We start from the raw sequence: 13,673 nt of genomic DNA, 5'->3' as shown, positions 1-13,673 counted from the left end.
CTTATTCTCTACAAAAGAGTATTATTTTTGTTGAAGGAATGTGTTCATTTTATTGGAGCTTTGGACTCAACAACTTGTCCAGAGTTTGTTCGAGTCATACGACGTTGTTGGGCTGTTGTATACTGGAGGGGACAAGTTAAGAGTATTACTGCTGGACTCAGAGGCGGATGTAGAGAAGGGAATACGGGTTCCCGGGAACCCAGTAACTCTTACGTAAATCCTGTATTTATATTAAAAAATTCACTAAATATTGGTAAATATCTAATTGGGAACCCAGTTATTATTGCATATTAATTTAAAATTATGGCAGGAACCCATAAGCCTCATATCCTGGATCCGCTTCTGGCTGGACTGGTGAAGATGCTACCGCAATGAGCTTAAATCTATTTAAAGAGAATGATATATCTGCGCCTCAGCCTGAGGAATATTTATTTATCTTATTTTTGAATTGTAATTACTTGTAATTTCACCAACAATAAATGTAGAAGAAGATAGTAATGGCATCTATTACTGCAGCAAAATAATGATATAAAAAAATGAGTGTACTGAAAACCAACCCAATGAAGACAATTTGAATCATAGGAAAAGACACTTTTGAATAGTTTCTTTCCTTAAAAGAAGAAAAAAAAACCAAAATTGAGAAGAAAAAAAAAAATTTCTGGTCTTAAGGAGTGCCACGTCACCTTTAAAATATTGATCACACCAATATTATTGATTCATCTGCAAGAAAATATCGTATATAAATACACATACATGATGTGTACGTACATACTTTATTCTGGTATAATTCCACATATTTAAGGGTACATGTCTTTAGACAATCGCAGTTTTGCCTTAGCAAAAAATGGCATGATACAAAGGAGAGCACATTCCGGGTAATCATCAGCCAAGTCATTGCCTGGAGAGTTCAATGGTAAACTCCAAGTAAACCCTTGAAGAAGCCTAGCAAGTAACATAGTGGTAATTGTTGAGCCAAGGTTTACACCTGGACAACCTCGTCGTCCAATACTAAATGATAACAAACGTAACTCTGAATCAGTGAAAACTACATCACCACCTTCCTCGCTGATATGGCGCTCTGGCTTGAACTTCATGGGATCATCCCAAACTCTAGGGTTTCGGCCAAGTCCAAGACGACTTAATAACACTACACTCCCTTTTGGGATGAAGTATTCACCAACAACAGAATCCGATACAGACACATGAGGAGCGTTAAAAGCCGTCAAGGGATGTAGTCGAAAGGACTCTTTAATACAAGCTTTGACATAATTTAACCGTGGCAAGTCGGATTCTTGAACCAGTCTATTGCTCCCCATGACATTGTCAATCTCTTCTATGGCCCTTTGCATTATCTTTGGTTGGTTCAACATTTCTTTGATTGTCCATTCGACTGCATATGAGGGATTATCTAACGTTGCAAGCATGAATTCCTGTCAATATAATCGGTAACCAAGAAGGTCAAACAAAATAATCGTAATTGATTTTCTAATTTTTTTTTTTTTTTTATGTTTTTCTAAAATCAAATCGAAAAAAAACAAAAAAAGCAAGTCTCATTTTCACATAAACTAATAAAATGATGTAATCCAAACGGACAATCGATCTTTTGACTTATGTTTCAAAAATATTTTCCAAATTCTTCTGAAAACTACTCCCTCGTTCCAATTTATGTGAACATTTTTGCTTTTCAAGATTCAAACTACATACATTTTGAAAGACATTTTTTCATCATATCAACATGGGAAGAATTAAAAGTTATAGTACTTTTTGTATAATATTTGAATATCTAAATTTTAACTTTAAATATCGAGTTAATCTAATTCAATTTAGCTTCAAAGGTAAGTTAAATTGACTCTCGAAAAACGAAAAAGTTCAACATAAACTGGAATATAGGGAATAAATCAAGAAAAGCCATCGTGTAATGTTGAATTCTAATTAATTTATATGGTCAAAAAAATATTGAAATTGGTTTTAAGCAAGATTCAAGACAGATTTAGCAGTTTCTAACGAAATCTTACTCGTCTATTTTGATTTATATGACGCTATTTGATTGGATACTGAGCTTAAGAAAGAGATTTTTGAAACTTATGACTATAAATATGTCATGATATTTATAGCCGCACTAAAAGTAAAAATGAAAATCTTAAAGTTTATCACGCTGTTCACATGGTTTAAGAGAGTATACTCACAAGGACTTGTGCTTTAATCTCTTTAGCATTCAACATAGGATTCCCATTAGTATCTCTGAGCATGATAAGGACATCAAGGATGTCTTCTTCCACGGTTTTTTTGCCATTCTTCCAAATATGAATCCTCTGGTCAATTTCAAGATCAATGTGTTTTGTTGCTATGGCAAAGGCTTTCTTAATAATTACCTTGTGACCATCTAAATCAAATCCACTTAACCATGGTAAGTAATCTGAGATACTAAAAGAATGAAAATATTCAAGAAGTGTAAAAATTGCATCAATTTGCTTCTCCTGATCTTCTTGCAATTCTACTAATGGTCCTCCATTTTGTATTATACTTTTTCCAAGTAATCTCTTGCTGAAAATCATATTGTTAATAACATTTGCACAATAGTATCTTGTCACTTTCCTCAAGTTAATAACAAGACGTTTGTTAATGCACTGTTCATAAACGAATCGAAGAATATGGTCAGCTTCTTCATCTCTCTTACGACGAAGCCATTGAAAAGATGTAGCTGAGAGGACATGGGAAGAAAGGATTCTTCTCATTTTCATCCATTGATCACCCATAGGGAGAAAAAGCGAAGTCAAGTAGCCATTGCTAACGAGGTTCGCGGACATGCAAATAGGCCTCGATGAGAAAATCGAGTCTTGATTCTTTAAAAATAGGCAAGCAAGCTCAGGAGAAGTGACAGGAATGACATGAACATTACCAAGACGAATGCAAGCAATTTCAGTATCCATTTCCTCCATTAGTTTGTGTATCCACTCAAATGCTGGCTTCTTGTTTAGTACCATTTGAGGAATGCAACCAACTATTGGCCATGGTTTTGGACCTGGAGGCAATACTGGCTTATTTCTTGTAATACTCAATAATTTGCTTGTTATCTTAAGGATTATGGAAAAGAAAATTTGCCATAGAGTAGTAATATAGCTAAAGAAAGCAGAAACCATTTGAAAAAAATAAAAAATGTGTGGAAATTTAAAATTTCTGATCATGATTTTAATTTCCTTGTGATTTCTGAAGGCTCAACCTACACTATTTATAGCACTTTCCATAGAAAAGTGTACGATAAGTAAGATTAGTACGTATCTAATATGAAGATTAGTACTAATCCGAAGATAAGGAAAAGTAGTGGAGTAGTAATCTATATCTATATCTATCTATTTATATTTATATTTATACTATATTAAAAGTACGAAGGCCCTTAGTGAAATATCGTTCGCTTTTTTTATCCCTTAAACATGATTTGACATCGGACAATATTGTCATTTGTCGGATCTCCAAATATTTAGGACATTAAAATCAAATAAAATTTAGTTTATTAAATTTTTTCTTATTTGCATTAGGTTTAGGCCTTTAAAATCAATTAAAAGATTTTCTTATTCTAACAAAAAGAAACAATAGAAAACTTATAAAACTTACCTAACGTTATTTAGGTAAACTTGGAAACTTGAACGATTCTAATTTATTGCAACATAAATAATGACAAAAATGAATAGAGTTTCTTTAATTGACTATAAAATTCTAATAATTTATGAATATTAAAGTAGCCGATCTCTTATCTAACATCAGTAAAGCATCCCATTGCAAATAACAATAGTAAAACATGTACATGTTTAGGACTAAAATAATATATTTAGGTTTTTAAAATTTAAATACCACTAACTTTAAATATGATCTTGAGCATCCACTGTTATGATTAAAATACTGTCATTCTTCTTTAGTTTCATCATATTTCTTAATTCATGGGAATTTAAGATTACATATTATTCTATAGATTACTGTCTGTGTTTTTTGTTATTTTTTACATATATATATATATTCAAGGTCACAAAAAGATGGTTCTTACTATGAAAGAATGCCCGATAAAGTGCCATAAAAGTTTGATTTTCGTAGAAAAAGATATGACCATCAAAATATGTCACTGGCGGGTAACTTTTTAGAATTTTCATGTATCTTTTTGTAATCTTAGAGGGAGTGAATGTAACGATCCGACCGACCGTTTTGAATATTTTAGCCCCAATCCCCTATTTATTTCCTCCTCTATGTGGTATTATGGTTATGTGATTTGCTGGGATGTTTGGTTTTGGTTTCAGGTGAGTTTCAGAGTAAAATAAGACATATAGTCCCTAAGTTGGAGGTTTAAGTTGAAAGAATTCACCGTAATTTAAATTTTACGTAGATGACTCCAGAATGAAGTGTTGATGGTTCCAATAGTTCCGTATGGTGATTTTGGACTTAGGATAGCGTCCGGATGTTGATTTGGTGGTCCGTAGGTCGTTTCGGCGTGAATTGGCGAAAGTTAGAAAGTTGAAGGTTTGGAAGGTTAGAAAGTTTGACTGTGAGGGCTTTATTAATATCTAGGTTTAATTCCGAATTCTAAAGTTGGAATAGGTGTGTCATGTCACTTATGACTTGTGTGCAAAATTTACACTCTATTGGAGTTGTTTTGGTATGAATCGACATTAGTTTTGAAATTCTATAGTTCATAGTTTCAATATGCTTGAATTCGGATTGAATCCAGAATAATGTTGAACTTAATGCATTGCTGAAGCACTGCTGTTATGGTGTCATTGTATCTGCGGAGGGTTTAGCCGCAAGTGAGGACACGCAAAAGTGAGAGGCTGCTCGCTGATGCGAGGGGCTTTGGGCCAGGCAGGAATCGCAGATTGCGAGGCTCCTTCTGCATCTTCGAGCTCGTAGGTTTGAGGATTGTGGTCGCACATGCGGAAGATTAAATGCAGGAGCGGTCCCTCTTCTTCGGGATTTTTACCGCATCTGTGATTTTGTTAAGTTTGTCCAAAATCGCACCTCCGGAAAAATCATCGCAGGTGCGAGACCGCATCTGCGGAATCTTGATAGCATCTGTGGTGTTCGCCTAAGGGTTCAAATGCCCAGAATTCTTCATTTGTGGCATGATTTTTAGCAATTAATTTGTACTCGAGACTTCCAAATTAGTATACAAAATGGACCTCTGACTCTATTTATGTTGAATTTCAGGTACCTAACACACAATTTTCTTTTGGACGATTTGTCGAACACTTTGCAGGAACTTTAAAATCGCCTCTTCTTCACATAAATTGGGTACTCAGATTTCCCACAAATTTATTTCATAGTAAGCAGCACACACTAACCTACTCTCAATCATATTCCTCACCCTAATATTAGCCTAAATCAGAGGGGGTCTTGGGACTAGAGGGACACGGCCATGAAAGGCCAAAGAAAAGAAGAAGGAGAACAGAGAAGACAAAGGGAGAGAAGAGTAGATGAGAACCAAGTGAAAATACCTGTGTCTTGTGTGAGTGCACTAGAATTCACGAGCAGTGGAGGTTTTGGAGTATGTTAGATATGGAGGAGTTTAGGGTTGGGAGAACAAAAGCAGAAGATACCTGAGGGAAATGAGCAAATTAGATCATTAAGATTCCTCGATTTCTGCACCTGCGGATTTTTAAGCGCTTCTGCGCTTTCACTTATGCGCAAAAGAAATCACACTTGTGGTTTCTACCGCATCTGCATTTATTTATCCTCTTCTACGCAAGTGCACCTGTGCATTCCCAAACCGCAGGTGCGAGAACTCCTGTGTTTAGCAGTTTGTTTCTGGGCAGCCACTGCCTTGATGCATTCCCAATTCTCAACCTCCTCAATTTAGCTCCAAACAATCTAAGACTTGGCAGATTAGTTAAAAAATAATATTCTAAGCTATTCCAAAAAAGAAAATTTAAAAAATGACTAAAAATTTTAAAAACGATGGGTTGCCTCCCACCAAGCACCGCGTTTAACGTCGTGGCACGACGCAAAACAACTTTACCACTTTTCTCGCCACTTGGACAATATAAATTGGGCACCCAACTTGGAATAAAGCCTATGATCACGAACGGTGGGTGGTGGTAAGTAGATGATCAAGCCAAGACTTAATTTCTTCATTTTGCACTTCTTGGCTTTCATGTGAGGAATGTCATTTTGCCTTCTTGTTCCCTCAAATTGTAAAATTTATGGCCTTTGTCTTTCCTCCTTGCAATCCCTCATTGACTCGTGTAGTTCAATTCCCATTTCACCACACAATTCCAATATTGAAAAATGCTTGGAATGTGATATCAACCCTCCAAATTGTAATTCTTCCCGGATCTTGACATCCTCTTTTTCCTTCGGACTAGAGGCAATCTCAACCAAATTTTTATTTACACTGGTTGACTCTAATTCCATATTTTTCTTGGCATCACTAACACTCATGGAGTCGGTTGGCGGATGTTCAATTCTTGATTCCTCAAAGTAGAGATCACTTTCTTCCTCGAAATCGGACTCTTCTTAACTTCCTTCCACACTCTCAAGTTGGTGGGCATAGTGAGTCTCAACCAATATTTTCATTTGATCTTCCAAAGTGCGGATATGTTCATCATTGTGAGTCAAGCTTTGTTTCAAGTCCTGGAGTGCAAAATTGTGCTTCTCCTCATTTGCAAGAATGGTCTCCAACATGAGCATCATCTTCTCATTTTGAGCATTTGAGAGTTCTTCTTAGTTTTGATCACGCGCCAAGGAAGGATTTTCAGCTTCAACCTCCAAAAAGGATTCTTGGCTATCATTAACTTCCAAGGCTTTTTGGACATCTAAAGATTCAAGCATTTCTTCCATTTGTAAGTTCAACATTTCAAGTGCCAATTCATTTTGGAGACTATTTTCCAAAATCTCCTCCAAGACAATTTGTTCTTTGTTGCCTCCTTCAATTAGGTACTCTAACATGAGCATGAACTCTCCATTTTGACCATGCTCAACTTCTTCCATTTTCATAGGCCTATCATTTTCATCACAAAAAGTAGAATCATCATAGCGGGGGCTTGGGGAAGGGAAGGAAAAATAATCACAATATTCTCAATGACCATTTTGGCGACCACACTTATCACAAATCCTCCACTCATGGGTTTGAGATTGTGCACACAATCCACCCCCGGGAGAATTTTAACAATTTTGCCATGAGTGTGGTCCTCCACAATAAGGACAAGAGTCATCAAAGAATAAACAACTACCATCCGATCAATTTTCATTATATGATGCCATTTTTTAAAAATAATAAAATAAATACGAAACAAACAAAAAAAATAGACCAAGGTAAAAAAATAATAATTACGCAAATATTTACAAGTTTGGACCAAAGCACTTACGCTTATTTCTCAAACAACCTAAATTACGCCAAATTGTTCCCCGGCAACGGCACCGATTTTGATGACGTCCAAATCCACTACTAAAAAGTAAATGGACACGGTCGCATGCAATATAATTTACCCAACTATGAGTCGGGGTCGAATCCCACAGAGAACAATATATAGGCGATTAGGAATATAAGAGAATTATCACTTGTTATGCAATGCCAAACACTTAGAATTGATTTGAGAAAATATCTACACCTAAATGCGGAAATGTAAACTAACCTAGAAAGCAAGTAAATTGATCAATGGCTACAAGTATGGATGCATAGGGAATTACACTCAATTAACGATCCAATGTATTTCACGATTTTACAAATTTGAGTGAGTTTATGTTAATTAGCCACGGGTAATAATTATATATTAGCTTCTTCCAAAGACTAACAAGACTTCCCAATTGAATTATTCCTAAAATAATTAAGATTTTAAGCACACCGGGATATGGCTACAAGTAGTCCAATCCTATCCCTAGGTAGAATCTATAAAGTGAGGGTTAAAGCCTCAAGTTCTTGTTAATTAATCGTTCCCAACCCCAAATAATCTTTTCCAAAATTAGTCCGGAGTTAATGGGCGAGTACTAGGGTTAGCTAATCCCTTTAGAAACATTAAAGAAGAAGAATAATTAAAGAAATAATAACTCACTTCATAAAAAGATAAAAAACATTCAATACATAAGCACAATAAGTTATTTAATCCACACTTTAATTATGAATATAACCATAAACAAGATTCAAGTGTTGGATAAAATACTACAGACTTAGATAATCAATACAAAGCAAGGAAATGAAGAAATAAGTACAACGAAGTAAGAAATTCTCAACCAAAAGTTTCAAATCTTCAAAACCAAAGTGTGTGTGCAAACCCTAGCTTCCAACCTTGTTCTTCTCTAATCTTAGAGACTGAAATAAGCCAAAGATGATGAAAAATATCAGCTAGGTCGAGTATTTGTGGGTTTGGAATTGAGAACATATGGAATGCCTGAACTGTCCACGTCTGATGCCCGTTGACCGCACATGCGGAAGAATTATCGCAGGTGCGGCTCCGCATAAGCCTACATCCTACAGCAGAAGTGAAAAATCAAATAACTTCTGGAACCGTAGATGCGGTCTACCAAGGACAGATGTGCAACCCCAGAAGCGGTAATCTAACCGTAGATGCGGTGTCTTGAAAAGTCACTTATCGCAGATGCGGGCCTTTTCACGCAAAAGCGGAGTCGATTTTGCGACCAATCTTCCGCAGATGTGGAATCACAGGGGAGTTTTGCATGGTTTTTACCCTTTTTTGCTCAATTCCACTCCAATTGAATTCAAATCACTTTATGGCATCATTTACCTGAATATCTAACAATACACACCATAAACGACCTCATATTATAGTTAAAGGACATAAAAACTAAAGAAAAGGGACTAGAATGAGTGGTAAAATCACCACTCATCAAACTCCTTAGGCTAAATTTTGTGGATTTGAAAGACGATTTGAGGTCTGATTTGACTAATTCTTGTATGGTTGGACTCGTTATCGGATGGGTGTTCAGATTTTGTAATTTTGGTAGAGTTCCGAGACGCGGGCCCGAGTTGACTTTTTATTTATTTATAGAGATCGTTATTTTATTGTTCGAAATAGTTTCCTATAGTTTATATTTATTGTATGAAGTTGTTTTGGCTAGATTCGAGCCGTTCGGAATGGATAATCGAGGGAAAGGCTTACTAGTGGATTGAGTTAGCGTGTTTTGAGGTAAGTGCCTTGCCTAACTTTGTGTGGGGGAATTACCACTTAGGATTGGTGTTATTTTATGAAAATTATGATATGTGAAAGCCGTGAACTCAAGGTGACTTTCACGACCCAAGTTCTCCCTCCATGAACTTTCGTGACGACACCTAGTCTTTATGACTAGGTAAGCCTACCAAAACCTCATAAATAAAATAAAAATGCGAAACTAACAATTATCAGGTAAATATAAAAAAGGATTTTAAAATGCGGCTCGTTAATTTACAATAATAACACTCTCTCAACTGAACATAACACTCCAAAAACTCGGAATCTCATGAAATCACAAGCTACAGAAGTACATACTGTATCTATTTTCTAGAAAGTCTAACAACGAAGAAAATACAGGAATGTTTGTAATTAAAAGAGGAATAGAGAGGTACTTGTAGGTCTGCGAACGTGGCAGATATACCTCGAAGTCTCTGGATCGCCTCGCCTAACTGGAAGTATGGCTGAGAAGTAGAACCTGGATCTGCACACGAAAAACATGTGCAGGAAAGGGCATGAGTATACCATAGCGGTACCCTGTAAGTGTGAAGCCTAACCTCGGTCAAGTAGTGACGAGATCATGTCAGGGCCCTATTGGTTATATATATAAAGTTAAAAAAGTATGAAATGTGACAGAGAAGGTAGTCACTAACAGTCAATGAAATGAGCCACAAGAAAAGTATAACTTAGTACACACATAAAAGCAATAGGGGATCTCTCGGGATACCATTCGTAGTCCCAAACGTAAAGGTACAGAGGATCTCCCGGGACACCCTCATGTAGTACAGATCATAAATGTGCAGGTGGATCTCCCGGAATACCGTCCGTAGTCCCAAATAAATATTCAGTATAGGGGGATCTCTCGAATACCGTCCTGTAGTTCCAAATGTACACACATAACCAGTCAATACACACAACAATCTCAACATGAAATATACAGTTCTATTTAAGTTCGTATCATAAAGACAAGTAGTTTCTACCCTAAACATGCTTCACAGAGTCCAAGTAGGTAGTTAAAGCAAATAAGGCAGTTAAGGCATGTAAGCATGTTTGTTTACGCTACACAGGAGGCTCCAAACAAATATGACTCAATTTAAAAGAAAAAATAGAAATTTACTTAATGAAAATGGTATTTTTCAACAATTAGCACTTGTATGCACTCGTCACCTCATGTACACAACATTCATATAACAACAGTGCCAAAATACTAATGGAGTTCCCCCACGCAAGGTTAGGCAAACCACTTACCTCGAATCAAGCTCAAAATCAATCTGATAACACGCTCTTGCCACGAGTATCCAATTCTGGGTGGCCCAAATCTAATCAAATTAATTTAATAACGTAAATATAACTACAAACAACCAATTTAGCTAAAAAATTGAAGCTAAGGCAAGAAAATAGAAAAACGCCCAAAAATCCTCCCCGGTCCTACGTCTCGGAATCAGGTAAAAATCACGAATTATGAACACCCATTCACTCACGAGTCTAACGATACCAAATTCACTCAAATCCGATACCAAAATCTCAATCAAAATCCCAAAATTAGGCCTAAGAACTTTTATCAATTTACCCCAATTTTCACCCTAAATCCGAAATTAGATGATGAATTTATGTTTAGATTAATGGGATATAATAAAAAATGAGTTAGGAATCATTACCCACAAACTTCCTCCAAAACTCTCTCCAAATTTCGCCTTCTACCCAGCTCTCAATTTTTAAAGTTATGAACTCAAACCCTCGATTTTGGATTTTTAAATTCTGCCCAGACGCGTTCTTCTTCGCAAAGGCGAGACTACAATCGCGAACGAGATGAACAAAATTCCACTGGCACAAATTCCTCTTATGCGAACGTGAGGTAACTCTTGAGAATGCTTAGCTTCAGCTGCTAGGACCTTCGCGAACATGACTCCTTACTCGCGAACGTGTAGAGCAAATTCTTGAGGTCCCTAACTGCTCCGCCTTTCCTCTTCATGAACGCGCTCAGCTCCTTACATTTGCGATGCTTCCACTGGCTAGCCTTCACAAACGTGATATCCCCTTCGCGAACGTGAAGAACAAATGTTTGCAACAGAAAAACCAGCAAATCTACTATCCTTATAAGTCCAGAAATGTCCCGTTGAGCATTCGAAACACACCCGAGGCCTTCGGGACCTCAACCAAACATACCAACCAATCCTAAAATAGCATAGGAACTTAGTCGAGTCCTCAAATCATACCAAACAATGCTAAAATCACAAATCACCCTCCAATCCAAACATAATGAACTTGAAATTTCAAAGTCCTACAACCGATGTCGAAATCAACCAAACCACGTCCAATGGACCCCAAATTTTGCACACAAGTCATATTCAACACTACGGACCTATTCCAACTTTTGGAATGGGATTCCGACCCCGATATCAAGATTTCCACTATCAGCCCGAAACTCCAAAAATTCAACTTTCGCCAATTCAAGCCTAAATAAGCTACGGACCTCCAAAACACAATCCGTACACACCCCTAAGCCCAAAATCACACAATGGAGCTAACGGAATATACAAAATTCCATTCGGGAGCTGTCTTCACACTGTTCTGACGAGGGTCCAAATTCTAAGGCTTACGCTCTCATTTAGGGACTAAGTGTCCAAAAACACTCCGAAACTGAAAATTAATCATCCCGGCAAGTCACAATAGTAGAAATAAACACGAGGAAAGAAATTAATAGGGGATCGGGGCTCTAACTCTCAAAATGACTGGCCTGGTCATTACATCCTCCCCTCTTAAAATATTCCTTAGTCCTCGAACGAGCATAGATACATACCTAAAGTGGTGAAAAGATGAGGGTAGCGGTTGCACATATCTTGCTCGGTCTCCCAAGTCACCTCCTCAATCGGCTGACCCCGCCACTGAACCTTTACTGATGCAATGTTCTTTGACCTCAGCTTTCGAACCTGCTTGTCCAATATAGCCATTGGCTCCTAAATATAAGATAGATCATTGTCCAACTAGACTAAGCTGAAATCCAACACGTGCGACAGATCATCGTGATATCTCCGGAGCATAGAAACATAAATCAAACCCGAAGCAAAACACGCTCTCCAACCATAAATCAAACCTCACTTTCGAACATCTAATAATGCCTTTCATAGGCAAAACCCAAAGCAAAACCTGCTCTCCAACCATAAATCAAACATCATGAACCTTCCGGTCTGTATAACTCTTCTGTATGGAATGGGCTGTGCGGAGTCTTTCTTGAATCACCTTAACCTTCTCCAAAGCGTTCTAAACCAAGTCCGTGCCCAATAACCTTGTCTCGCCCAGCTCGAACCAACCAACCGGAGATCTACACCGCCTCCCATACAGAGCCTCATACGGTGCCATCTGAATGCTGGACTAATAACTGTTGTTGTAGGCAAACTCCGCAAGTGGCAAGAACTGATCCCAAGAACCTCCAAACTCAATCACATACACATGAAGCATATCCTCAAGAATCTGAATAGTGCCCTCGGACTGTCCGTCTGTCTAAGGGTGAAATGATATGCTCAACTCCACCGAGTACCCAACTCATGTTGTACAGCTCTCCAGAATCGTGATGTGAACTGTGTACCTCTATCTGAAATGAAGGAAATTGGAATACCATGCAGGCGAACAATCTTTCGAATATAAATCTCCTCCAACCGCTTAAAAGGATAGGTAGTACACACATGAATGAAGTGTGCGGACTTGGTCATCCGATCCAGAATCACCCAAATGGCATCGAACTTCCTCAAAGTCCATAGGAGTCCAACTACGAAGTCCATGGTGATCCACTCCCACTTCCACTCCAAAATCTCTATCTGCTGAAGCAAGTCACCCGGTCTCCGGTGCTCATACTTCACTTGCTAACAATTAAGGCACCGAGCTACAAACTTAACTATATCTTTCTTCATCCACCTCCACCAATAGTGCTGCCTCAAATCCTGGTACATCTTTGTGTCAACCGGATGGATGGAATACCACGAACTATATGCCTCCTCCAAAATCAACTCTCAAAGCCTTTCAACATTGGGTACACTTATCCGACCATGCATCCTCAACACCCCATCATCATCAAGGGTCACATATCTAGCATCACCATGCAAAACCTTATCTGTAAGGACAAGCAAATGAGGGTCATCATAATTACGCTCTCTAATACGATCGAACAAGGATGACCAAGAAACCACACAAGCTAGGACCCGACTGGGCTCCGAAATATCCAACCTCACAAACTGGCTAGCTAGGGCCTGAACATTCATCGCCATGGGCCTCTCTGCTATGATAGATAGGCCAAACTCCCAAAACTCTCTGCCCGACGACTCAAAGCATCGGCCACCATATTGGCCTTTTCCGGATGGTACAATATAGTGATGTCATAATCCTTAAGCAGCTCTAACCACCTCCTCTGATGCAAATTAAGGTCCTTCTGGTTGAACATTGATAACTAGGTATTTTGACGCATTTTATACTTCTTATTGCTTATGCTTTGATTAGAAATTCAAACAAAATAATCCCGAAAACCTCACAAGTTAT

General features: G+C 37.8%; 1 protein-coding gene across 1 annotated transcript; it reads right to left on the bottom strand.

Annotated features, from left to right (window-relative positions):
- Positions 1–679: 679 nt before the first annotated feature.
- Positions 680–3,176, bottom strand: LOC104217037 (isoleucine N-monooxygenase 2-like). The gene is made up of 2 exons (XM_070146705.1): positions 2,187–3,176; positions 680–1,430 (listed from the first exon to the last, which is right to left on the bottom strand). Exons 1-2 carry the CDS (start codon positions 3,138–3,140, stop codon positions 798–800), a joined length of 1,587 nt encoding a protein of 528 aa, XP_070002806.1. The 5' UTR covers positions 3,141–3,176; the 3' UTR covers positions 680–797.
- Positions 3,177–13,673: the final 10,497 nt, after the last annotated feature.

The sequence above is a fragment of the Nicotiana sylvestris genome, chromosome 5 (assembly GCF_000393655.2).
Source record: "Nicotiana sylvestris chromosome 5, ASM39365v2, whole genome shotgun sequence".
Taxonomy (NCBI): domain Eukaryota; kingdom Viridiplantae; phylum Streptophyta; class Magnoliopsida; order Solanales; family Solanaceae; genus Nicotiana; species Nicotiana sylvestris.
Note: the sequence above shows the minus strand (reverse complement) of the source record. Positions and strands in the feature narration are given on the sequence as shown.

Excerpts from the sequence above, each read along its gene's own strand:
- LOC104217037 (XM_070146705.1), bottom strand. The coding sequence starts at position 3,140 with ATGGTTTCTGCTTTCTTTAGCTATATTACTACTCTATGGCAAATTTTC. Across the intron at positions 1,431-2,186 it reads AGATTAAAGCACAAGTCCTT|GAATTCATGCTTGCAACGTT; the intron begins GTGAGTATACTC and ends TTATATTGACAG.